We start from the raw sequence: 25470 nt of genomic DNA on the forward strand, positions 1-25470 counted from the left end.
CTGTTATTTACTCTGGGCGGGTCACTTAGCACTTCGATGTGTCCATTGTCTATGAAATGAGGATAATACCGCTCGTGGTCTATGGGATGAATGTGAGGACGCCATTATGTAAGTGGCCAGCAAAGTGACACCTACTAGGCCCTCAAGTGTTCACTTCTTCCGTGCATGCCTTTAGCAGGTATTCATAAATGCTGGTTGTGTGCCAGGTGCTGTGCTTGGCCCAGGGGATATAGAGGAGATGAGAAGGGCAAGGTCCTTGACAATAGGAAGCCAGTGTGTTTTCTTCCCTCTTGAAGATTATTACTGTGGTGCGCTGTGCATTGTGGTTGTTTCAGACACCGAAGCCCCCACAGTGTGGTTCACCAGTTTCCTTCACATGGTATCTATGACTGGGAGAGGTTTAAACCAGAGGTTGAAATGTGTGAGGATGGATGATAGAAGTTTCTATGAGGTTGTCTATGAGGAGGTAATGGCTGTTCTCCAGGGATGATAAAGCTCTCATTAATGTAGTTACTAGACCTTGCTGAGGAATTCATTTACCTGGGAGACCTCAGTCAGTGGTTGTGTGACAAAAGAATTAATGGTTATGGAATATAGATAGAGAAGTCAAAGCAATTCTCTAGTATTAATTCAGTGAACATTTGTTAATCTCTGACTTCTGATTAACCCTGTAGCACTAGTCAACAAGTCTATTTGCATTTAGTTTATTTTACGCGGGTTTTTATGGGAGAGTTCTGATAACTTAAAGTTATGAAGATTCCTTTAAGTCTTCTCCTCTTTGGTAAGGTGGAATATTCACTGAGAATATAATATAATACAGTTTATTCAAGATCTTGCTGAGGTTTTTGGTTTTGTTTGTGTATTTGGCCAGGACAGAGACAACTCCCACTTAAAAAATCTCCCAGTACGAAACGATTATAGTCGTACTCTATGGCATGTAACTTTGAAGGCTTCGTCCGTCTACGAGAATCCCAAACAGCTTTTTGAGGACTATCACGAGCCTTCCCTCAGGGCTGTGTCCTTCCACATGGGCATCTTCCCTGGTTAGGTCCCTTAATTTTCATAAGACAATATCCTTTCCATTCTCAGCACAGGTAACTTAGTAAAGCATATGGGTCTCCACCTAACGAAGCAACCAATAATAACTCCACACCAAGTAATTTATTAGTATAACCTTTTACCTCATTGCTTTTTTTCTTTTGAAGTTTTTAATGTTTATTCATTTTTGAGAGAAAGACAGGGCGTGAGCAGGGGCGGGGCAGAATCCGAAACAGGCTCCGGGCTCTGAGCTGTCAGCAGAGAGCCCGACGTGGGGCTCGAACTCTCAGACTGCAAGATCATGACCTGAGCCAAAGTCGGACACTTTACTAACTGAGCCACCCAGGTACCACTTAACCTCATTGCTTCATAACACTCACGGCTCACTCGCTTCTGTCAGCTACCAGAAGGGCACATAATGGCCTCATTCTTCTAGATGTTTTAAACTTTATCCTTAAAATAAGCAAAGTGCCCCACCTCAGTGCTCTGCAATCTGAAGTACTGAGTTAGCCCTATGGAGTCCACTGTGGTCAGCCTGAGAAGTGAGAATCCCATGAAACCTGCTGTTCTATATGTCATGAGGGTATGTTCCCAGCATCATACAACATCCCCTCAGTGAGCAGTCCAGTGAGGCATCTCTGTCTCGTCTCTGTGCTAGAAACACCTGTGTTTCCGTAGAAAAATTGATGTCTCGTTATACGCACCCTACAAGTATACAACTATTCGTGCCCTTGACGGTAGACCTTAGGGCAAGCCGACCTCCGCTGACCACGGTCTCTCCTGGCTTTCTTCTACCTTTCCCGCTTTAATGTTTTTTCTAATGTACTTGTTAACTTTTTAATTGCTATGTAGTTATGGTGTGCATTTTTGGTGGGTTATCTTAAACCCATTTTAGAGAAAGGTAAGATATAAATTATCCAGAAAACACAACTAAAAACTCAAATGTTTTAGGAGCCAGAAAGTAGATTCACGGCGTCCGTTCCATGTTCAGGAAGCAATTATTTTCCAAATTTTACATTATAACCACCGTCGTGAAAGTCACTATTTTGGTTAATATGTGCACAAAAACCTCTTCAAGATTCTCATAATTATAGCCTCCCAAGAGCACACACCTGCCCATCTTTTCCTTCTTTTTGCTTGAAGACCCAAACTACCGTGTCTAATAGGCTTGTTATTTGTTTCAATCCAGCTAATTTATATAAAAAAGCACATTGCCAATTGTAAAATGCCTCCCAAATGTAAGAATGCATTTTTCTCTACCACTGACAGTGTTTGCAACTTCTGCAGTTTGTTTTATTTTCCATCCCCGATGACATTTTGAATGTTCTCCCTGTAAGAATTCTAAGACTGTTCTTTCTGTGGAGTCTCTTTCCTTTCCAGTTTCCCATTTCACGTTTTCCCTAAAGTGTCTGTTTCAGTACATTTGTTCATCTAATTACCTCCCTTGACTCACTTTTAATATTGATAAAGGTTACTGAGGAAGCATGTTTCTCTGGAGACTTGTTTCTTAATCTTGCTATTAAATTTCATTGCACTGTTCCCTCATTGAAGGAAAGGCAGAAAGCATGGGTTCTTCTCCTTTCAAATGTGAATGACAGTTTGACGATGTTCTTCAACATTCCATTAGCTATTCAGTGAGCACCTGTTAGTTACAAAATTATCTTAGGTTCTGCAGGGATCTAGAAAGCAAGAGGGTTATTCAGTGTCCTCGCGGAGCATTTTTCTGAAGAGCCAAACCTAATAAATGAGAAGCAGCAAAGTGCTCTGAAAGAATAGAGGAACGGAGATTCCTTATATAAAGTGTTTGGAGAAAAAAAACTAACAACGGAGATGAAATTTATCCTCAGCACATAAAGACGTAAATGAGGGAGGCTAGAGGGTTGTACCCCTTTAAGTGGGCTCAATGGTGGTATCATTTCCATCAGAAGAAACGTACACTATGTATAAATTTCACTGAAGAATGAAAGCATTTTTGAGCTGAAAGATCACCTTGTGGTCATCTTTATGAGTAAGATAACTCAGAGTTATGAGTTATGAGTAAGATAAGCCCAGATAGATGACTTAGAACAATTCACTTCCCACCATCACAGTAACATGTGTATATGAAATGCTTTAGTATGCATTATCTTAAAAACAAACAAAAAAGTGTATTTTGAGAGAGAGAGCACGCACGGGTGGGGGGAGGGAGGGAGAGAGAGAATCCCAAGCAGGCTCCGCGCTGACAGCGCAGAGCCCAACGTGGGGCTCGATCCCATGAACTGTGAGATTCTGACCTGAGCGAAAATCAAGAGGGGGACACTTAACTGAGCCACCCAGGTGGCCCAGCATGCATTCTCTTATAGAATCTTCACAATGGTCCTGTCCTCCTTTTCCCATTGAGGAAAGCCAAGTACAGATAATGTCAGGATAACAAATGGGTAATAAAAAGTCTGTGCCCTCAAGGAGTTTATATATATTATTTATATCAGCACACAGGCCACCAGTGAATATAAAATGCATCTGGTAGTCAGAGTGCCTGGAAGGACGAATTGGTTTGTAAAATAAATAGAGTTAGGGCAGATAAACTATTTCAGAAGAGTGGTCTGGCAGGGTAACATCTTAGCAGAGACCCGAAATTACCGAGTAGAGAGCCACCTCCAAATCCAGGGGAAGAATGTTCTGGGAGAGGAGACGGCAGTTCCCCAGGCCTGGAGGGGGGACCGTGCTCGGTGGACGGAAGCAGCAGCAGGAAGCCAGTGTTATTGGAGCACTTGGTGGAGGGGAGAGGAGTGGGAGGGGGTGAGGGCGGGGAGGGAAGAAGCCAGATCATAGCAGGCACGTGGGCATGTGGAGGACTTTGGATTTTTGTTTTGTTTTGAATGAGGCGAGAAGTGTTTAAGCAGAAAAGTGACATGACGTCATTACGTTTAAAAAGAATCTGCCTGGTTGTTGGACCAAGAATGAGCTATAGCAAGATAAGAAGGGGCCAGCAGTCAAGCAGGAGATGGTTCCAGCGGCCCAGGGAGAGGTAACTGGGCCGGGCTCGGGCGCTAGGGGTGGAGGGTAGCTAGGGGTAGAGAGACTGGCAAGTAGAGCTCTCAGGATTCGTCAACAGATTGAACGTGAAGAGTAAGAAGAGCGGCATCATGGGTAACGCCATGGGGTTTGGCCCTAACAGCTAGAAAAGTGCATTTGCCATTTATTAATACGGGGCATTAATGTGGCAGGAAGAGAAGGTATTGTTGGAGACATCAGGATTCCTGTTTAGCATATGTTAAGTTTGTGGCACCTGTTAAAATTCCAAGGGGAAAAGGCAAGTGAATTGTTAGAGAAGTAAGTCTGATGTTCATGGGATAATTGAGGGCCTAAATTTGTGAGTCTTCACAAATGCCATTGAAAAAGCTTATGTGCCTGGATGTGTTTGGCCAGGGCAGCGAGCATAAATACAGAAAGGGAGAGAGCCAAGCACAGAGCCTGGCCTTGCCACCATGAGTGGGGCCTCCCAGAGGCCAAGGGAAGCAAGGGTTGCAGACAGAAGGAGTGATGGGCTGCGTGTCAGGCTGGTGAAGGTTTGAGAAAAGTGGAGATTGGGACTTGACCATTGGATCTGACAGAGTGGGGGTCCCTGGTGATGTTGACCCAGGTGAGTGGCAGTGGAATGTTGGAGAGAATAAAACCTGATGGCCGTGGTCTCAAAAGGGAGTGGAGGAGAGGGAATTGCAGCAAATATTTGCGACTCTTGTAATTTTCACTTTGTACTGCAAGGTAACAGAGACATGGGGCAGGACCTGGAGAATCCAGGGTGTGTTTTTTAGGCACGAACTCTACACAGCCTGCATGCGCGTGCAAGTGGTCCAGAAGAAAGAGGACAGTGGGTAAAAGAAGTGAGGGCGGGCTGGGATCTCATGCCTAAAGGAGGGACTGGCAGAAAGGTCACCCATATAACAAGAGGGAAGGCAGACTTCCCTAAAAGCACCAGTAGGTGGCTTTTCCTGGGCATGGAGAGTGCAGAGGGTGAGTGCTTCTGTTTTCTCAGTGAAGGAGAAGCCGGGCTTCTTGCTTGTGGCTCTGAAATAGGCGTGGTCATGAAAAACAGCCCAGCAGAACATCTGGCCAAGTGCGGGGCCCATCTGAGCACACGATTCTGGGTGACTGCGTTGGTCACACGTTCGGAGGCTGGGCCACGATACAGGTTATCAGTTAAATCTGATTAGGCCAGCAAGCACAACAGTGGTGGGCAGACCAGGGTCACTGGCGGGAGACTTGGCTTCCTGAGAAGAAAGCATGACACAGTCACCTTTCAAAAATTTGAGAGAGATCAAATCCAAACAAAAGCTGTCCGGTCTTCACAGATTAACAGAAATGGAGGTTGAGGAGTGACAGAATGCGCAGAAAATGTATCAGAGCTACTTAGAAACGTTTATGACCACCAAAAAAAAAAAAAAAAATTACTCGTGGTGTCTCCTGAGTGGACGTCCGTAAATCAGTAAATCCCAGTGGTGGGAAGGGTGAGGTTCCTCAGACTTCGGTCTGTTGTCACACAGATGTGGCATTCATGACCGTTGATGCAACAATGTGAGAAAATCTCCCCTGATCGTCCCCCAAACTCCACAAGTGAAGGGTGGTATGAGTGGAAGATTAGAGCCAGTGTGCAGATGACGGTGACTTGATTTGCTTCAAAGATTCAAAACACATATATGTGTATATACGTGTACCCACGCATATAGAAAGGCCTTTTCAAAGGTTGTCAGCTTTCCCTGTTGTGTTGTCTGCGTTCTCTCTCTTGTCCGTGGTGTTGTGTGCTGTCACGGGAGAATTCAAGCAGGAAGTTTAGGCCACGGCTGGAGTTTCTCCACAGGTTCGAGAATAATAGGAATTTCGGTTTTCAGCTCAGAGTCTGTCTGACTACAGAGGCTCGTGCGGGGCGGCCTTACAGGAGAGGAGAATCCATTTTACAAAATGTCAGCGCGCTGGAGGTGAGCCTGGAAAAGAATGCTTGTCAGATTCAGTTATTAGGGGACACTGCAAGGCAAGGAAAATCCAAGTGCCCCTTGTCCATGTGCCCTTTCGCCTACATTTCCTCATTTTCCTCTGTAGCGAACAGGGTGGCTTAACCATGGCGGGGCATTTGGCTCCTTCTTAGCTTAGCACATCACCCAGCGTCACTGGTGTGCTTGCCTGCGTGTGTAACTTGTGATCGTGCCCTCCAGAGTCGGTCAGCTACCGAGAACCCCAGTAAAAAAGCGCCCCCGAGGCCACACACCTGGAACAGTGCCCACGTCCCACGGGTGCGTGCGTAGAGCCATTGTGTCAGAGATGAGAACACAAAAATCGCTCCCGAGGTGTGTGCGTCTGGGGTCTGCATCAGCCCGAGGAGAATCTGTCATCTGTTTTGCATGTCAGTTAACTGTATTAATGAGAAAACCAAAACCTTGTTTGGATAGTCAAGGTAAATACATTTTGCTCTCATGGTGGCCTCACTCCCTTACCACCTGGGATAGGGCCTTTAAATAAGTACACATTAAATCCCTTTTCTATTGTCAGTTCCCCCAAAATTAGCCCCTCGTTTTGGTCCTTGTTCTTCAGTTAAGCAACACGTTTCACTTATCACCTTTATCACAATGCTAGCATTTAATGTTTGCAGCGATTTCAAAGAAGCGGTATCACCCGGGGAAGTAAGGTGACAGTCGCTTAAATCTCATAGTCACGGTGGACTCACTTTCTTGAATCTCATCTCATCAGTTACTTTAATGAATACAGTTATATACTCCCACAAGCCAAATCTGTTTTATAAATAAAGTTTTACTAGAACACTGCCATACTCCTTTAATGACACACACTGTCTGTGGTTGCTTTTGTGCCGAGTTAAGTCATTGCAACAGGCCGTCTGTCTCACAAAGCCAAAGGTATTTAGTATCTGAGTTTTTATTTAAAAATGGCTGATCTCGGGGCGCCTGGGTGGCTCAGTCGGTTAAGCGTCCGACTCCAGCTCAGGTCACGATCTCGCGGTTTGTGAGTTCAAGCCCCGCATCGGGCTCCGTGCTAACAGCTCAGAGCCTGGAGCCTGTTTCAGATTCTGTGTCTCCCTCTCTCTCTCTGACCCTTCCCCATTCATGCTCTGTCTCTCTCTGTCTCAAAAATAAATAAACGTTAAAAAAAAAAATTAAAAAAAAATGGCCGATCTCTGTGGGTGAATTGGCTCATGCTTCTCTGGGTATCTATGTACCCCACTGCCCTACCAGTTGGCTCCACTGCCTTTGCACCTTACAGCGTAGATATTTGAGAGAGGATTTCTGGGCAATTTTATTTACCTTAAAGTAATCAAAGGCAGCTTTACAGAGGAGCATTTTCCCTCTGAGGAAAACCAATTTAAAAAAATTATGAGCAGATTTAAACCCAACGGTTGTATGTGATTCTCTCGGCCAGTAGTGTCAGGCTTGGCCCATCTACCTCCCTGTGGGGACGCCCAGGGTAACTGGAATAAACCTTTCCTCGCGATGACTTCATTCTTTGTCTCAGTCTTCCTGATTTGGGCTTGGTGCCTCACCTTTTAAGAGGATCTTGATTTGGAGAGTCTCAGAGTTTGGGGATGCCACGGTTAATGTCACTTGCTGTCTGGCATCTTCACATTCACCTGTGTAGCGGTCCGGGTACTTTAAGTTGTGAGTCTCAAACATGACAGTCTCTGCTTTTGGGGACGTAGGCTACCCTGTTCTTTTTATCTGAGTGCCCCCATAGCAAATAGAATGTAATTATGGATTGTTATGTCTCATGTTCATGAAATTCAGATAATCTTTATAAGGATTTCCCAACAAGCTCTGCACTTCCTTTTGTAATTGGGATCGCCTTGGCGTAGATTCAGGGTCTAGCCAGAGACAGTAGCTTCCCTGGCCTCAACCCAATGCCATTATATATGTGGCAAGAGCTTCCTCTCCACCAGGAGTCTGGTTACTTGACTCTGTTTCAGGGGAATAATCTTTCACCTTGGTTAAACTTAGAAATGGGTGAGGAAAGCCTCTTTTCTCCCGAAGCACAGAGAAGGGAGCTCGCAGGATGCCTGCCTTCTACTTCCTTTACAACTACCACTGGCATATATAGTCCCAGGAGTGTAAAGTTAGATCAAAAGTTCTCTGCTCTGCTTAGAATAAATGAGAATGCTTATCCCTAAATCTTCAAGCAGCCAAACAGGCCAACAGGCTGTGCAGCAGGACTACATAAAAATAAAAAAAAAAAAAAAAACTTCTATAAAGGAAGACATAATTTAAGACAATATCAGCATAATTTAAGGAGCTCTCAAGAATGGAAAAGTGCCTGCAAATATGAAAAAGAGGTTAAAACTTTTCTACTAATCAGTAAAGGAATATAAAAATTTTGCAGAAGATTGGGATAGTTCATAAATGGAAATAGACTTTTTAAAGCACATATCTGTAAGTATCTCCAGCATGTCCCAATGAAAATCACTACTGTTCTACACCTGATAAAATAGCAAGGACTTCCTTAAAACCGTAATAACCGTTACGTGTAAGGCTGTAGTAAAACTGACACAATTCAAATTGATACAATCGTTTTGAAAACTACTTGGCTATATGTATAGGAAAGGAACTAACATGTGGAGAGGCAACATGAGAAATAAAACTAGATAAGGAATTTGTACAGTAGGCAGGAAACCCTGATGGATTCTGAGGGTTGGAGTTGCCAAGGTATTTTATACAGATTGGTCTGAAAGTGACTATTTAAGAGGGAAAGACTAAAAGCTAACATTTAGGCAGATTTGGTGAATACTGTGCATCGTAGATGATAGAACTTTAAAGTTAAGTAATCTAGGTTGTGCCCTCAACTTGCCAGGAGGCTGACAACTAAAAAATAGGGAAACTTCCCTAAGACCCAAGTAGGAGTTATGAGCTCAGAGGGACTAGAGGTACCAAGAGGAACTAAATGGAATCTTCTGAGTTCCAGCTCTGTTTTTCTTTTCAATATTTAAGGATTTATGGAACTCTTCAGTAATACTTTCAAATGTAGAATTTTAATGATCTTATGCATATTTTAATATTTTATGATTCAATATGTAAACATCAATGTTTAAATAAGCTTTAAAAATAATTACAGCTATTTCTCAGTTTTAAAAATTTGGACTTGCTGGTAGGAATAATTAGGTAATCTTCATAGATTTAATAGAGCAAAAGCCAAGCTTGAGAAACCCTCAATTTGTTCAATCATCAGTTTTTTTAACGTGTACTCGGTGCTCTAGGCTCTAACTGCATTCTCAGAATACAAAATAAATACCACCAGCCTCTGTCCTCCAAGAGGGGAGATGGACCTTTGTTCAAAATAACTCAAATTATTATCCACCATGAACATAAATGATGGCAAAAATTGTATAACCCTCTAACAAGAACTCAGATTTAGATAGAAAATTCGCAAAGAAGATACTTGATCTTAAGGGGTTAATAGGAATTTCACAGACAGACCAGGGGAGGGGCTGTAAGTGTTGAGAAAAGCATTCTAAGAAAAGGGAACAGCATGTTCAAAGTCATGAAACAGCCTGACACATTCAGAGGCCTGAGATAGGTGTGTTTGTCTGAAGTATACACTGTGAACGGGAGAAAGATGTTGGAGATAAGGCTGTGAGCGAGGGACTCAGTGGAACTTCTCTTTTTTCCAAGTAGCAAATATAGAGTGTTAGTGCCATGCCCCAGTTCCAAGTACCTTTACATGCATATTGGTTTTATTTTATCTCATTTGTTACCCTGTTACAGATGATAAAAGTGAGCCAGAGAGAAGGTAAATACCTTGCACAGTCACACTGCTAACAAGCAGTGGGATTGTGATATGAAACATGACACTTGAGTCCACAGCTCGCTGTCCTAAAATCAGGCTGTCCTTCCTGTTCCACACTGGGATTTGGGAACACTGAAGAATTCTAAAGGTTTTTGGCATGGTGGTATAGGCCAGAATTGGAAGGTTGTGGGTAGCAAGTTTGAAAACCGCCTGTTGTGGGGTGCCTGGGTGGCTCAGTTGGGTTAAGCGTCTGACTTCAGCTCAGGTCATGATCTCAAGGCTTGTGGGTTCGAGCCCTGCGTCAGGCTCTGTGCTGACAGCTCGGAGCCTGGAACCTGCTTCAGGTTCTGTGTCTCCCTCTCTCTCTGCCCCTCCCCCACTGATTCTCTCTCTCTCTCTCTCTCTCTCTCTCTCTCAAAAATAAACATTAAAAAATTTTTTTTAATAAAAATAAAAGAAAAAACAGCCTGTTGTAAGAATCAAAGAAAGGGCTGATGAGAGCGTGGATTTAGAATGAAAGTATTCAGAAGGTAAAATACACAGAACTTAGTCTTGATTTGATGGGGCAAATAAGGAATTTCTGGCTTGAAAAACCGAGTGTATGTTGGTACCTTGAATTAGACACTTTAAGAGAGAAGGAGGATCTATTTGGGGACAACTTTAGTTGTGGTGCCCATGGAAAATCAGGTAGAGAGGTCTAGCAAATGAGGATATTCAGGTCAACAGATCAGGAGATGAAGCCTTAGAATAATCAACCTGGAGGTTATCATTGAAATCCCTCTAATCAATACTACACACTGCTGAGAGCTTGTAGTGAGGTAAGAGGACCGTGAAGAAAATTCCAGTGTATTTGCTGCTCATAATATAGTCCACCAACTGGCTGTCTATCCACTAATTGAGTATTACATGAGGATTAATCAACTGCATCCCTAAGCACGCTGTTTAACTTTTCTTTTCAATCTTAGCAAGACTTTTGATGAAGGAAGCATTGCATTAATTAACATCCTGAAGCTCCTTGTTTTGTCCCAGATCAGTTCTTTGAGTATCACTAATACAAAAAAACACTCACATTTAAGCCTTAGGTAGAGGAAGAGGTCTCTAACGAGACAGAAGGAATAGCGTGAGTGCAAGGATGAGAAGCAGAAGCAAGGCAAGTCAAATTACTCTGATGTGTTCACAGGTGAGATGAGCCAGTGGTCAGCACGGTCACAGAGAAGTGAAATACGATGAAGAGCTTCAAGTAATTATTGAATGTGGCCATTTTAGGGTCTTCAGTAGCATGTCAGGAGTTTTAACCCCTGTTTACTCTTGTACCTTCTGAGCTCTCCTTTTTAATCCCACCAATCTACCTCCTTAAATACTTCTCAAATCTGTACTTTGCCTTGTGTGCCAAGATCTTAACTGACTCTAAATCCAAAGTACGCTTGGATTCATTGTTCGCTTTACCTTATCCCTTGGCTGATCTGAAGTTATTGATCACTGTCTCCTTCCTGACCCACCCTTTCTTCTACAACACACGGACCTTGGTTTTCCTCCTCACCCCGCACCCATTTTTCCCTGCCCGTCCCTTCTGCACACACTGCATGTCTTTAATGGCAGCCATTTCTTTAACTGCATTCTACGTGCCATCAATTTCCAAACCTAAACCCAGCCCTCATGGGGCAGTCTAACAGCCTGCTGGACATCGTGAATATCACAGATTCTTCAAGCTCAAGATGTCCAAAGCAGAATTTAAATGCTCATCTGCACACTTCTTTATAAGCCCTTCTTCTCAAATCCCAGACCTCATGGTTATATTCATCTTCCCAGTTGCCAACCCACTGGTATGAGCACCTCCTCCTCCCTTATCTGATTAGTTATTGATTTCCCTCTGAGTGGCACTTCAAATCTGTAGCTCTCTCTATGTCCACTACCTGCATGGGCTGCCAACACCATCACTGAATTATCCTCCTGGCTGGTCTCCCCTTCCAGCCTTCACTCGCCTCCACTACCTCGCCACACTGGCTAGAGTCCTCTATCTAAGGTGTAAATTTGCTCCCATCACTCCCTTGCTGAATTCTTTGTCTGTAACTCCACCTCTTCTCTGTACCCTTCCTCTATAGAGTCAGTCAGATTGGTTGTTTTTTGGTTTTTTGTTTTTTGGGTTTTTTTCAGTTCTTCAACATGCTCATGCACATGCTTTCTCTCTCTTTCTCTGTCTCCCTCTCTCCCCTCCCCCCACCAGCACACATGCTCATGTGCCTTTCTGGAGAACATTTATATTCCATTTTTACTGGTAGCTTTGTCTTCCATCTTCAGGAAGCTTCTATAATCCTGTAAATCTGTGTTATATAGACTTGCCCCGTGGTCTGTCAGCATTCTACCTTTCCCGTGCCATAGCCCTTTCTATATTGTTTTCTAATCTCTTATTTTTGTCCACAAATCAGTGCCTTCCTCTGAATTTTAAGCTCCAAGGAGACCATATCTGTATAGCACATTATTATACCTCAGCCTCCTAGTACAGTGCCTGGAAGAGTAGAGGCATGTAATCATTGTTAGAGGAAATAAATGCTCTTCTGAGTATTTTTACATTCATTATCTCGGTGGGGGTAAAGTTGAATAATTTTGAAAGGGTTTTAATGAAACATGAGATGTCAGTGGATTAGAAGATTAAATTATTTGTTGAGTTGTTTTGTACTAATAGAAGGAAAGAGAATAGAGTCAGCAAAGCTGGTTAGGAGAGTAGAAGCATTTAATCCCACCTCATAGAACAAAGAGAAAGAGATTTTTTTTTTTAATCTGGCTTGCATTATTAAATTTTACCTTCCTTCTAATAAGTTGAGGCCTGTAAGGTTGTGTGTGTGTGTGTGTGTGTGTGTGTGTGTGTGTGTGTTAATATTTAAAGGTATCATATTCATATTTTAGAGCTTTTTCTCCACCTGGAAAAACTTTAGATAAGATGATTTAAGAATCTACCTGTATACTTTACTCATTGAATTTCTTTTCTTTGGTAGGGAGGTTTATAGAAGTGAGTAATCAATTTAATTATCACTTGTTTCCAAAAGGGAGATGGAATATTACTGTTTAAAGATTTAAATGGGTTTAACACAAGGATAAGGAAATACACACCAAGAACTAAAGGAATTGGCAATCAATAGGAAATCTAGACTGAGAAAACCTAAGTAAGGTCAACTACTTGGAGGACAAAATTAACCCTAAACTACCTGGAAGTCAAGGCAAGAGATGAATGTGATAAGATGTGTTGTTTGATGTCTTTTAGCTTCTTGTCAAATATGAACTTCAAAGGTTGGAGAGCTCACAGTTCAAGATGGACTTTGCAGTCAAGTACTCGAAATACGAGTCAAATTTAGATGCCAGTGGTGACCGTTGGAAGCAAACGCTCTGCTTTGACATTACTGTAGAGAGATTGGCATGCGTTCTGTCTTAGATGGTGGCTGTCCAGGTTCGCACGGAGGTGTAGTTACAGAATTGTCAAAGAAAAGGGAGGTCGAGCCTTTTTCCTCCAAACACAACTTCGAACTCCCTGAGCTCCTTAAAAATGCGTATTTATTTGGAGCTCCTAATTCTCTATAAAACTTGGAAGACAGAAGCTTGGTTTGGAACATTTTGAGGAGAAGATGCCACAGTCATCTGCCTCTGCCCGAAAAACATCTGATGGGGATTTCGAAAATGTTAAACCATAACCAGCCAGCACTTGTATTCTAATAGTCCCGTAAGGTGAGTGAGTTAGCTCAAAAATGCATCCCGTGTAACTACGTATGCCGACCTGGGGAGTAGAGTTGTTCTGGACCTTCTGGCCGTAATGAACTGTGCCATCATGGTGGCGTCTTGGTACAAGGATCTGGGACTGGTCTATCGGAGGAAATTTGCTGTCTTGTTTGCTATGGCAGAGAACGTAAAGTCTCATCTAAAAGTGATAGGAATCTGCTGAGGTTTTAAAATTAAACAAGAGGTATAGGGCTGTTCCACGCGATTTAGAAATGGAATTTACTCTGTCAAAGTCCATTCCTGTCCCTCCAGACTCGTAAGGCTTAAACTTGGAAGTAATATTGAGACCACATGGTTGGACACGTGGCTAGCCTTGTTGGTACAGTTGAGGACGATAGTACAATAACAAAGGCTACCAGGTATTTACTTGTCCTCGATACTTTTCTGTTTGCTGAGATTTAGTATCAACAACATCTCAGTGAGAATTACCATTCCTCATACTAGCTTGAGAGATCCCAACCCATATCTAGGAGAGAAATCTGGCAAAGAGTTTGGGGAGGAGAGGCAACACACTGGGCACGTCTGGAATTTGGGAGGGGGAGTAGAAATTGTCTGATGTGTGAACATCAGATAAAAAAAAAAGTATTAGGGTTTTTGTTGTTATTGTTGTTCATTTGGAAATAGGGTAAGAGTTCCCCCTCCCCCAACTCCACAGTCACTACTTAGCCATTCTTCCAGCTGGTTGGAAGTTGTTCTTTATTTTGTATTTTCTATGTAATTATTTCCATGGTTTCTCTGAGTCACCCAGGTGAGCAATTTGAATGTGCTGTCCCTTTGAGATTTTTGGTTCAAAGAGACTGAGACAGATGCTGTGCAGAGTATGGGCATTGCCCATGTATCTATTCTTCCTTATCACTCCCTTGTTCTCACATAAAATGAGGGGAGAAAAGGAGATGTTTTGAAATTTTCAAAGAAAAATCTGCCTGGTGATTTGGTTTTTCCTGCCCCAGAGCTGATTTTTCTTTTCTTTCTGTGAACCAGGAGCCTTTTTGTAGGTGGGAGAGCGGTTAGTAAGGCAAATGTGTGAACCTCTCAGCATGGCCAGACGCTGTTTGTGGAATGAGAGAGAGAGAGATGGATGTGGAAATAGGGTTGAGGGAGCATTGTCTACTCGTGGAGAACCACTAAGAGAAACTAGACCACTAGTTTTCCACCTGCTGTCTTCCACACCTTCAATTAAATTTTATTCATTTCTGATCACGCGTTTCTTTCAAAAGAGTGCATTCTTGGAATCAGGTATCTCATACATTTTTTATCAGTGCAAGTAAAAGGTAATGAATGTGAGCAGAATGAAATGCGCTTTGCTCTTCAGACTTGCCCATGAGTTGAAACAAGGTTGATCTTGACACCATGGTAATAGAACCAGAAGATAAAAGACCTTCCTGTATTTCTGCAGAGTACAGTACGATCCACAGCCCATCAACACCCATTAAAGATTCAGACTCCGATCGATTGCGTCGAGGTTCAGATGGGAAGTCACGTGGACGGGGCCGAAGAAACAATAATCCTTCACCTCCCCCAGATTCTGACCTTGAGGTATGTCATTGACAATGACCTAGTAAATAACAAGGTATCTTGGTAGTTAAATGATGGTTCTGTACACACGCAATGTAAATAGACCATGATCAAGATACCCAAATGCTTTTGTTCCTGATTTTTTTCCCTATGTTAATTGTAAGTAAAGCATTTTTTTTTCTTTCATGTTGATTGTAAGTAAAAACAATTATTTCTGTTTTCTCTTCCATTTCACTACGTGCAAAGCATCCGGTTATTTCTCTCTAAGGAAATACAGTGAAGTATATAATTCTGCTTCAACAAAATTCTCTTGTACTGCTCGAGATCATTGCCATTTCAGTGAAGTGTCATACTAAAAGTGATTAATAAAATCCACTTTGAAAATTAAAGACACACTTAGGCATATGAGAAAGGAAAACCTGGGACAATTGTCTTATGAGACCTGTTTTGGTGGAGTTCAAAAGCAGGAGGGATTAAATAAAACCTTAAAGGGTAGATTTCATAGCTTTGAATCCACTGCAATTAAGTTTCTGGGTTTTGCCAAGTGAAAGCTGATGGTGGGAAACATGATTATTTTGGCTGAAGAGATGAAAATTTCCCAGCAGAACCTATGTGTATGAATATATACTGGTGTGTGAGTGGAAAGGAGAAGAAGAAATGTACGCTTCAGAAGCCTTTGTGGCATCTCAAAGACATTTTTGAAGTGAATTCCTTCAAATCCAATTCCAAATATCTCAAGAGTGTGTTACGAGCACATGGGATGCGTCTGCCTAAATTTTGTAATCTGAAGAAAACAGGCAGGAACAGTATATAACCCAACTGCATGATAACAGTCCAAAGGTAGCATAAGGTGAGTAGATGATGTGAAGTTTTAGGTTTTATGTGCAGTTTTTTTAACACTTGGCTTGATAAAAATGAAACATAAGATTTGTTATTTTAACACTTTAATAAGCAGAGAGAAGAGATAAGAAAAAGAAAAATGGAATGATGTTTAACTGATTGCCCCCGCTCTGTCTCAATAAGTTGTGAACAGACTAGTTTTAACTCCTTTTTAATTTTTTCAGAAGGGAGAACTGTGAATCTTCAGTTCAGAAGTAGAAAGGACATACGTTATTATTTCTTGCCCACGCTTGTATCGATGTCACTAATATAATTGTTCTACACACCATCTGAGGTTGTAACTGGAGAAAAGCTGGGAGATCCTCTTTGGAAGAGTTGTGTTTTAAAACATGAAAAAGAATTCAGATTTTTCTTTTGTCTTCTATTTCAAGACTGCTTATTTATGTTGAAGTTAACTGAATCACAGGTTTCTCAACCAAGGGAAAGACATCCTGATTTGGTTCTTCCTTTGTAGAGGGTGTTCATCTGGGACTTGGACGAGACAATCATTGTTTTCCATTCCTTGCTTACTGGGTCCTATGCCAACAGATATGGGAGGGTGAGTACCGAGAGACATCAGCTTTTAATTTCTTTAGAGTATATATGTCTAGAATTGAACTTTTATCCAGACAGGGATGTGGTTTAACTTTAAATAATAAATTTAAAATATGAACTGGAGAACAACTGAATTTATGGATACAGATATATGTGTAAGGCAAAAACATATAAATGAGCAAGAGGAGGTTGTTTTCATATAGATTATATGGAAAAATACTTTGTTTTATATTTTTTATGTGAGTCATTCAATTTTCTTGGTTTTTATTCGCAACAACATATTCGGCGGAGCCAGTATTTCACATGTTCTTGTCTTCAGTGATTAGCCGAGTTAGTATTTTATTTTCAAAACGCCTGTTAAGAATGTCTTTAAAAGTCGCTTTGCTATGAGCTAAATCTATGTGAATGGCATATAAAACTGGGCCTCTGAATGACAATAGGACCAATACATCAATGTTTAAGTTGTTACAATATTTACCTTTGGTGTGGTAGGTAAAAAATAATATTACAGACAACCTTCCATGAGTAGAAATTCAGCCTCAGTGTTCTGTTTTCGGGTTTCCCCAAATCCTTGGAAATTCTTTTTGATCTCTTCCTTGGTGGCTTCATGAACCTTTCCCACACCAAAACCATGTTAGTTAAAGTGGCTGTAGGTAATTGAATATGTGAATACGATATTTCTCATTTTTTTCCATCATTAAAGAAACAATATTACAGGTTTTAAATCTGTGAAGATATTGGTTCAGAGCCTTAGGAACTGAGTTCTTGTGTCTTGGTGACTCTGGTTGTTCATGGCAATTAAATCTTAAAACACAAAATGTGTATCACGCTCTCATTACAGATTTTATGCCGGTACCCATTCTTTCAAACAATACTTATTTCAATAAACGTATATTGAGTGCCTGCCCTGTAGGTATAGTTTGACAGTGAAATTTGATGAACTATCCATTGAGCATTATAGTGAAGCTTTCCTTCTCATAACCCTGAAGTTACATATACCACCCCTCAAAAAGGCTGGAAAATATGCACGTTTGTAAGAGCAAAAATATTCCAGAATATTCCACCCTTTGGATTTCTATTTAGAGGGGCGCCTGGGTGGCTCAGTCGGTTAAGCGTCCGACTTCAGCTCAGGTCACGATCTCACAGTCTGTGGGTTCGAGCTCCGCGTTGGGCTCTGTGCTGGCAGCTCAGAGTCTGGAGCCTGCTTCCGATCCTGTGTCTCCCTCTCTCTCTGCCCCTCCCCCAGTCTCACTTTGTCTCACTCTGTCTCTCAAAAATAAATAAATATTAAAAAAAAAATTTTAGAAATAAGATATCTGGGGGCACCTGGCTGGCTGAGTCGGTTAAGCGTCCGACTTCGGCTCAGGTCATATTCTCATGGTTCGTGAGCTGGAGCCCTGTGTTGGGCTCTGTGTTGACAGCTGAGAACCTAGAGCCCACTTAGGATTCTGGGTCTCCCTCTCTCTCTGCCCCTTTCTGACTCGTGCTCTGTCTCTCCAAATATAAACATGAAAAAATTTAATAAGAAATAAGATATCTGTAAAACACAATATGCCCCATCTTATGGTTAGAGTTTCTATGAGAAGAAGACAATTAACAAAAATATAGTATAATTAAAAAAAAAAATAAAGCCACAGAATTAGTCGTTCAAACAAAGTCTCTGCTTTGTGGCCAGCACATAATAGGGATTCAGTAAACATTAGCTGTGGTGTTTTTTTGTATTATTCCCTCTATGAATACTATTACCATCCCCATTTCTACAAAAATTACTACTTAAAAGCTAAAAATTAATAGCTGAAATGTCAATGTGTGGTTAGTAGGAAGAATCTCAAAGATTTTCTTAACTATTTTAAGGTCCCTCCAACTAACTCCTAAGGAAGAAAGCTGGCTCCTGGAACTCACACAAAAGTATTGAAAAGAGCATGCGCTTAGAATACCAGCATTTGAAAACCATCCAGAAAGTCTCCAGTCTTTAAGAGCTTTCTCATTAAGGGCCAAATTGGTAGTTGACTTGATCAAGGCTTTGTTCACCACTGAAAAGGTTCAGCTTAGGGCAAGATGGTGAGCATCCCGTGACCTCATGACCTCATGTCAGTCCCTGGCCACAAATTATTGGTCTGTGCATTCACACCTAACCTAGAAACCCCTGGCAGCTTAGACTTTCTTATTCAGATTCTCAATGATATCTAAACAAAACAAGTACCACAAATTTTATTTTTAAAAGTGTCAACCATTAGTATTTTGAGGCTTCATCAAATAGTATTTTGTTTGTTAGTTTGTATAGTTTTCTCATACTAAGGCATGTGATGAAAAGTTTTATCTCCTATAATTTCCAAAAACCAAGTGTCTCTAGTCTTTATAGGTGACCTGAAATACTTCAATATAAGTTAACAGAGGTCAGGGAGAAACTAATTTCAGAAAGCCTGGTTGGGGAAGGTCTTCCTGAGCATGACTTTGATTTGAACCTGAGGTCCAAATGACTAAAAGGCTGGTTGGTAATGTGACCGTCACGAGAGAGTTCTAAGCAGAGGAAGCAATGAAGGCAGGGCAGGAAAGGGTTTGCTGTTTGAGGGACAGAGGCCAGGTGGCTGGGCTCAGTGATGGAGATGCCGAGTCAAGATGTGGGCCGGGATGAGGGCAAGCGTGAGCCATGTCAGGAGGTTCAATGTCGTTACACATGGCATATGAACTCATTGGAGGACTTCAAGGGAAGACATGGCAAGATCTGATTTAGATTTTTACATTATTTTGGCTGCATGTGGAAAATTAATGATGGGGAGAGAAGACTGGGGAACAAAGTGGTTTTTGGGGGTGACCCGATATACTAGCAATAGAGATGGAGAGAACTCACTGGATCCTGGATTCTGTTGCAAGTTGAGAAATAGGATTTGCAAAGGATTTGGTTTGGGCTGGTGCACAGCAAGTAATAGAGGAGTGAAAAAATCGTTCCCAGGTTTTTGTTTTTGTTTTTGTTTTTGTTTTTCCCTGAGCTGCTGGGCAGCTTAGTCATGTATTTGTTGAGATGGGGAATACATCCACTTGGATCAGGCAAGAAGGTGGATGGAAGGTGAGCCTGGGACACGAGGAAATGGACAGGCCTTCAGATGACAGGTTTAGTGACAGTACACAGCTCAGGATCAGAAGTTCCTCAGATACTCTCAGTGTGATTTCATCCTAAATATTTGTGAACACCCTCTTTGTGCTAACCACCTGTTGTCTCGATGTCATGCGGCATCCCTTCTGAAGACACATTGCTGAGGATGTTGAGTTGTAGCCTGAGGCATGCAAAGAAGCTTGTTCATTATTCTCTTTATTAGAGAACTTTACAGACGGGAAGATTTTGCTCTCAAATCTGATAATCATGCCTTGTAAAAATGTGCATTTCAACAAGGATCCTTCCGAACAGTGATAATAACCAAGCTCATTGGAGAACTTTGCCCCCTTTTCATTCCTCAAGGCACTAGGGAGAGAAGTCTTAAGGCAGTTGAAGGGCAAGCCTTCTTTCTTGGAACCTAGTTTCGGTGGCGTCCCCAAGCATTGTGAAGGGAGCGTGTGGTTGGGCCTTCCTTACTCTACAGGCATATAAAGAAATGAATGCCTGACCATGTGATAGCTGTTCTGTCTCTATGGGAACCAGATACTTGAGAAGTAGCTTAGTCACAGTAGCTTAGGCGACCCAATGAGTAGGCCATTCAGTAAGGGGATACAGGATCTGGTTGATATAATGCAAAATTAGGGCATGTTACAGCAATATGTACAAAAAAAGTTTGAGAAGGTCCCACCTTCCATGTAATTCTAGCTGTGGGAAGCAGGCATGTCGGGCATTATAAGGAAGTGTTTTGTAACAAAGGTGATGGGAACAAAAAGAGGCTGCTGGGCACATGACAGGCCTGGCTAGGGAAGAGAAAAGCAAAAGTGTAATAGCAGGAAAATGAAGTCCCTGGTATGTGACCATACATTCGGCTGTTGTTAAAAATATCCGTCCTGGCTTTTTTGTTGTTGTTGTTTAATGCGTTTCTCAAAGTTGCTTTCAAATGAAATCCATACTCCCCAATTTCACTGAAGAAAACTAGTTTTGATTTTTTTTCATTGAATGCCCTTTTAAAAATAGACAGTATAGTCCTATTGTTAATACTGAACCACATACCCCAAACTTACATTTCAAGTAAGCGTTGTGTTGATGTCCCAAGCATGATTCCACCTTGTGGGAGGACTCCCCAAGATACCTATAGCCAAGAGCTTCATGGTTTCACTACTTTATTTTTATTGTTTCTTAACACCGGTGTCTTATATGGATTTGGGCTAGAACAGGTCCTAAAGACATTGAGCTTTACTCCACATTGTACACAGAAGCCTAAACATGAACACTTAAGACAGCATAAAGCTTAGCATTTTCAACTGTAGGCCCAACTTATTAAGAATTTCCTGTGTACCCCATACTTGTTTAATTCAACATTAGAACTCTGAAACTGCTACTGCCAAGCCCATTTTACGGATGAGGACACTCAGGCCTGGAAGAGGTTAGAGACCAAGTGTCTGGTATAAAATAAATACTAATTCTGTTGTAACATAGTTGAAACTTGACGGTCAAAGCAACAACCACCACAAAACAAAACCCCGAATCCTGTGTAGTGGCCAAGGGTAACGTGTAGAAATACCTTTAAATTTATGAAGTACTGGGAGCCTGGGTGGCTCATTTGGTTCAGCCTCTGACTCTTGGTCTCAGCTCAGGTCATGATCTCATGGTTGGTGAGGTTGAGCCCCATATCAGCCTCTGCACTGACAGCACAGAACCTACTTGGGATTCTCTCTCTCCCTCTCTCTGCCCATCTCCCTCCTCTTTTTCTTTTTCAAAATAAATTAATAGACATGAAAAAATAGATTTATGATAGGAGATCAGCCTATGGTGTGATAGAAAGCATCAGATTTGAATTCATACAGATCTAGCCTCAAACCCAACCTCTGACTTTTCAGCTCTTTGAGCTGGAGTAAATTGTTTATTCACACTGAGCCCTAGTTTCCTCTTCTATAAACCTAGCCACTTGACCTGCAGAATTGCTTTAAGAATTCAGTTGTGTCAATTGTATCTCGGTAAAGCCAGAGGAAGAGGGATCTAAGTTGTGTCCTGAACTTACAGGGCCCAGCTGTATGTCTTATTAATAACAATGACTCAATAAAGAAAACAGCATATGTCACTGATTGATCTTGTATCTGCTGTCTAAACATTAGTTATATACTGCACCAGGCTTCTAGAAGGATGCTAGTTGCCAGTATGAATTTAGGTCAACTCAGCCTCCCTAGTGAGTAGATACTGTAATCATTCAGGACGTTGAGCAGCGAAAACAGCTCTGAGCCCATTTCATTAGAACACTCCCATTAACCGGTAAAGGTTGCTCTTCTAACCCTGTTGCAGAATGAAACGCTAAACTCCAAAATCTTTTGAGGCATGATCTTCTTCCGTGGCGGCTGGTATACATGCGGAATTCTTGGCATGGCACCAAAGCAGTGGACATCTAGTGTCCTCCTTGGGTTATAGAGGATCTGGTTACAGGAACAGAGTCATCTCTCTATTGGAAGCTCCACACCAGAGGTTGACAAACATTTATTACCTGTGCCTTTACCAAAAATGTTAAAGGGTCAAGTAATAAACATTTTAGGCTTTATGGGCCATGTACCTTCATAACTGCTCAGCACTGCCCTACTTGTACAAAAGCAGTCACAGACAATAGACAAATAAATGTATCTGTATTCCAATAAAAATTACACTTCCGAATTGGAATTTCATGTAATTTTCATATGTCATGAAATATTTGTCTTCCTGGGGATTTAAAGAAATCTAGACCAAGGGTCTAGGCTAGGAACTGACAGACCATCTCCCATGGGCCAAATCTGGTTTATGGCTTGTTTTTGTAGGTCTTTCAAGCTAAGAATGTTGTTTAAATTTGTAAAGGGTTATGAAAAAGAGAAAAGATACGTGTCAGAGACTTTATGTGGACTGCAAAGCCTATAATATTTGTCCTTTTAGAGGAAGAAGTGTGCCTGCCTCTACTCTAGATCCTGCTCTGAACTTTGTGCTGATTCATTTTTGCCCCTGCCCCCAGGACACCAGGACAATTCAGTGACACCCACACTTTGGCCGACTAGATTGTAAACTCAGCGCGCATCTTGTGTGTCTGTATCTGGGCCCCCAGGGAAGCACAAGCCAGCACAGGAATCTGTTAGGGTAGGTGAAATGGCTGTAACAAATAGGCCCCATATGTCATGACCACAGAAATGGATCTCTTTCTTATTTCGTGGTCTCAAGTGGATTTTCCAGGTGACTTGGTTTAGGCAAGGTTTGAGAATGGCTGTGCCATCTCACCATCGAGCTTCTGAGGCTTGTGTAATCACCGTCCTAAGCTTTCTAATCCACAGGGAGAAAAAAAGCAGGAGGAGCATGGATGCGAGACGAGATGGACCAGGCTTTCGTGGCCCGGTGCAAAGGAGGCTGGGAAATACATGTAGCCTAGCTGTGTGCCCGGGAAGAAACAGAGAGTGTGTTGTGGTGACAGGGGGTAGCAGCAGCAACCACAGTTGTCAGGGAAGAACTATTTGATAAGTGAGCGAAACCCAAAGCACACCTCCCACCGCAGCAGAGCAATGCCCGACGACTGTGTGACCCGTGTGCCCAAGAGTCATGAGCGGCCAGTTCAATCCCAGAGGAAGGTTTCCGGATTTTATGTTTTCTCTGCATATCAAGTGCTGAATTAGATCAAAATGATGAAGTAATTCATGGTTTCAAGTATAACTTTTGCATACTACGGAATGATGTGGAATCTAAACTCTCAAAAAAAGGTTGTTTTTTTTTTTCGTTTTGCTTTTAGCTTTTCATTGGTTTCAAAAAGACATTGTTGTTGACTATCAGCTGAAAGATCCTCCTCCATTCATTTCTTCGTCCTTATCTTGACGGTTGTTCTCTTTCCCTAACTGCAACCCCCTTCCGCTAACTGGCAGTAATTGAAATGTGTGTTCCTGCTCCCTTATTGCATACGGCCTTGTTTTTCTTCAGGCCTGTGAAAGAGAATGCAGGGATTGAACACAAAGCATCACAGCTTGCCAACCATGATGACCAGCCTGCCCCCACTAGCTTGGGACCTCCCTTGCTCTGTGGCCTCAGGAAAAGCATCTTGTATCTCTGAGTCTCACTCGGTTCATCTTAATCTTCCGTCTATAGAATGAGAGCAATCACAGCACTATTAGGAGAACTATGTAAGCCACATAGAAAAATACTTACAAGCACTCCATAAATAAGAGCTTTTGCTTACTGTGGGGATTCGGAGAAGGGAGTGGGCAGTAAGGAATACAGTGTTTTGTTGTTGCAGGAAGCAGAGAGACAGGTGGAAGCAGAGCATAACCATTGAGGGAAATGGCTCAGAAAAATTAAGTGATTGGCCCAAGGCAGCACATCTAGTAACGGAAAACATCAGGAATACAGGCTAGTCTTGTGATTGGTCCATCGCCCTCAAAGGAGTATCACAGGGAGCATTGAGTGTCCCAATTTTGTGCTGTAGGTGTGGGGATGCCATGAACAGTATTAAAACAGTGGAGTGACATGATGGAACCGTACAATTTGGAAGATGAGCCCGATAGCACAATAGATTATCACAGTCCTCCTGGTAGGAAATAAAAAGAGGCCTAAGGAAATGGCTGTAACACTAGGAAAGAGAGAGATAGGAGAGTGGTTACAAGTGAAATCTAGATAGGTCTTTGGATTGGATTAGCTGTTTAGGCTTTCGTTGGCACTGCGTGGGTCCCTATGTGTTGAGGCCAATTTGGCTGGGTCTCCTATGGTTTTATTCTTCTTCCTCCCACTTTGTACCACTGCTTGGCTGTTGTCCCATGTTTGGGATTCATTGGGCTTTCTCCACAATCAAAATTAATCTTTGGAATGATGAAGCTCTTTTTCTTATTTTCCACGTGGGTATTCTTTTCATGATGTTGAAAGAGAGTCTCTGAAGTAAGGAGAAAATTAAAGCAGTCGGGTGTCACATGTCTCATCAGTAAAAATGACCTGATTAGCCCCACCACAAGTTGGGGTTTGTTTTGTTTTTTTGTTTTGTTTTGTTTTGTTTTGTTTTGTTTTAATCATTCAGTCAGTAGTTCAACCGTGGTTTATTTTTCATATGTATACACTCTCTCATGGTAATCCACATTATTCTTTAACTGGCATCAAAACTACACCCAACTCTTAAAACTTGGCACTTCATGCCAGCTGCTCAGTGATAGGAGCTTCTAAAATTACAAAAAGTTAATATTCCATTGATCGTATTGATGACTTTAGACAGGTGGAAAGCAGACAATGAAAACTTTGGGTCTCACAGGTGGTATATATCACTTACATAACCCTTCCAGAGATATTTTTTAAAAGAAATAACATTTTTGCATACATTTTTCACCTCTCTCAGATAAGGAAGCTCAGTTTCCGAATCTTATCTTTCATCCATCCCTGATGAGCAGCCAGCATGGGGCCCTGAAAATAGGCCCCTCTTGTACTCAGAGTGCCCATTCCTGTTTTTCAACTTCTTTTCCCCCAAAACGAAAGATCCTGAATGAGAATTTATTTTAAATGACATCCAGGCCTTGTTTGTGATTGTAATGTTAGCATTCTAAATAAGGACTGGTTGAAGGGCTCCAAAACAGGTATTTTTGCCTTCATTTGGCTGATGCTGCCCAAAGATGTGTTGTCAACTTGAGCATACTTTATAAGATTTTCACATTGACCAACAAATCCTCATAAACCTGTGCTCGTTGTTAACATCACACCTCACTGGGCCACTACAACAGACTAATTGCTGGCCGGGGGAGGCTTAGCTGCCCACATAGGATCAGTACAGATAGAATTTAGGAACCTTATCCTTTGTTCTACAACCTCAAAATGTAAGTACCATATCCTGAGGAACTAGTTGTACTTTTGAAATC

The 25470-nt window shown here is 41.9% G+C and overlaps 1 protein-coding gene across 13 annotated transcripts in view; it reads left to right on the forward strand.

Annotated features, from left to right (window-relative positions):
* Positions 1 to 25470, forward strand: part of EYA1 (EYA transcriptional coactivator and phosphatase 1) — a 172793-nt gene that overhangs the window by 75876 nt on the left and 71447 nt on the right. For all 13 annotated transcript variants that reach the window (XM_040487612.1, XM_040487619.1, XM_040487613.1 and 10 more), the window contains 2 exons: positions 14960 to 15099; positions 16433 to 16516. In XM_040487612.1, coding sequence (XP_040343546.1) covers positions 14960 to 15099; positions 16433 to 16516 — 224 coding nt within the window. The remainder of the gene's footprint in view (positions 1 to 14959; positions 15100 to 16432; positions 16517 to 25470) is intronic.

The sequence above is a fragment of the Herpailurus yagouaroundi genome, unplaced genomic scaffold (genome assembly GCF_014898765.1).
Source record: "Herpailurus yagouaroundi ecotype Mexico unplaced genomic scaffold, PumYag 165, whole genome shotgun sequence".
Lineage (NCBI taxonomy): Eukaryota > Metazoa > Chordata > Mammalia > Carnivora > Felidae > Herpailurus > Herpailurus yagouaroundi.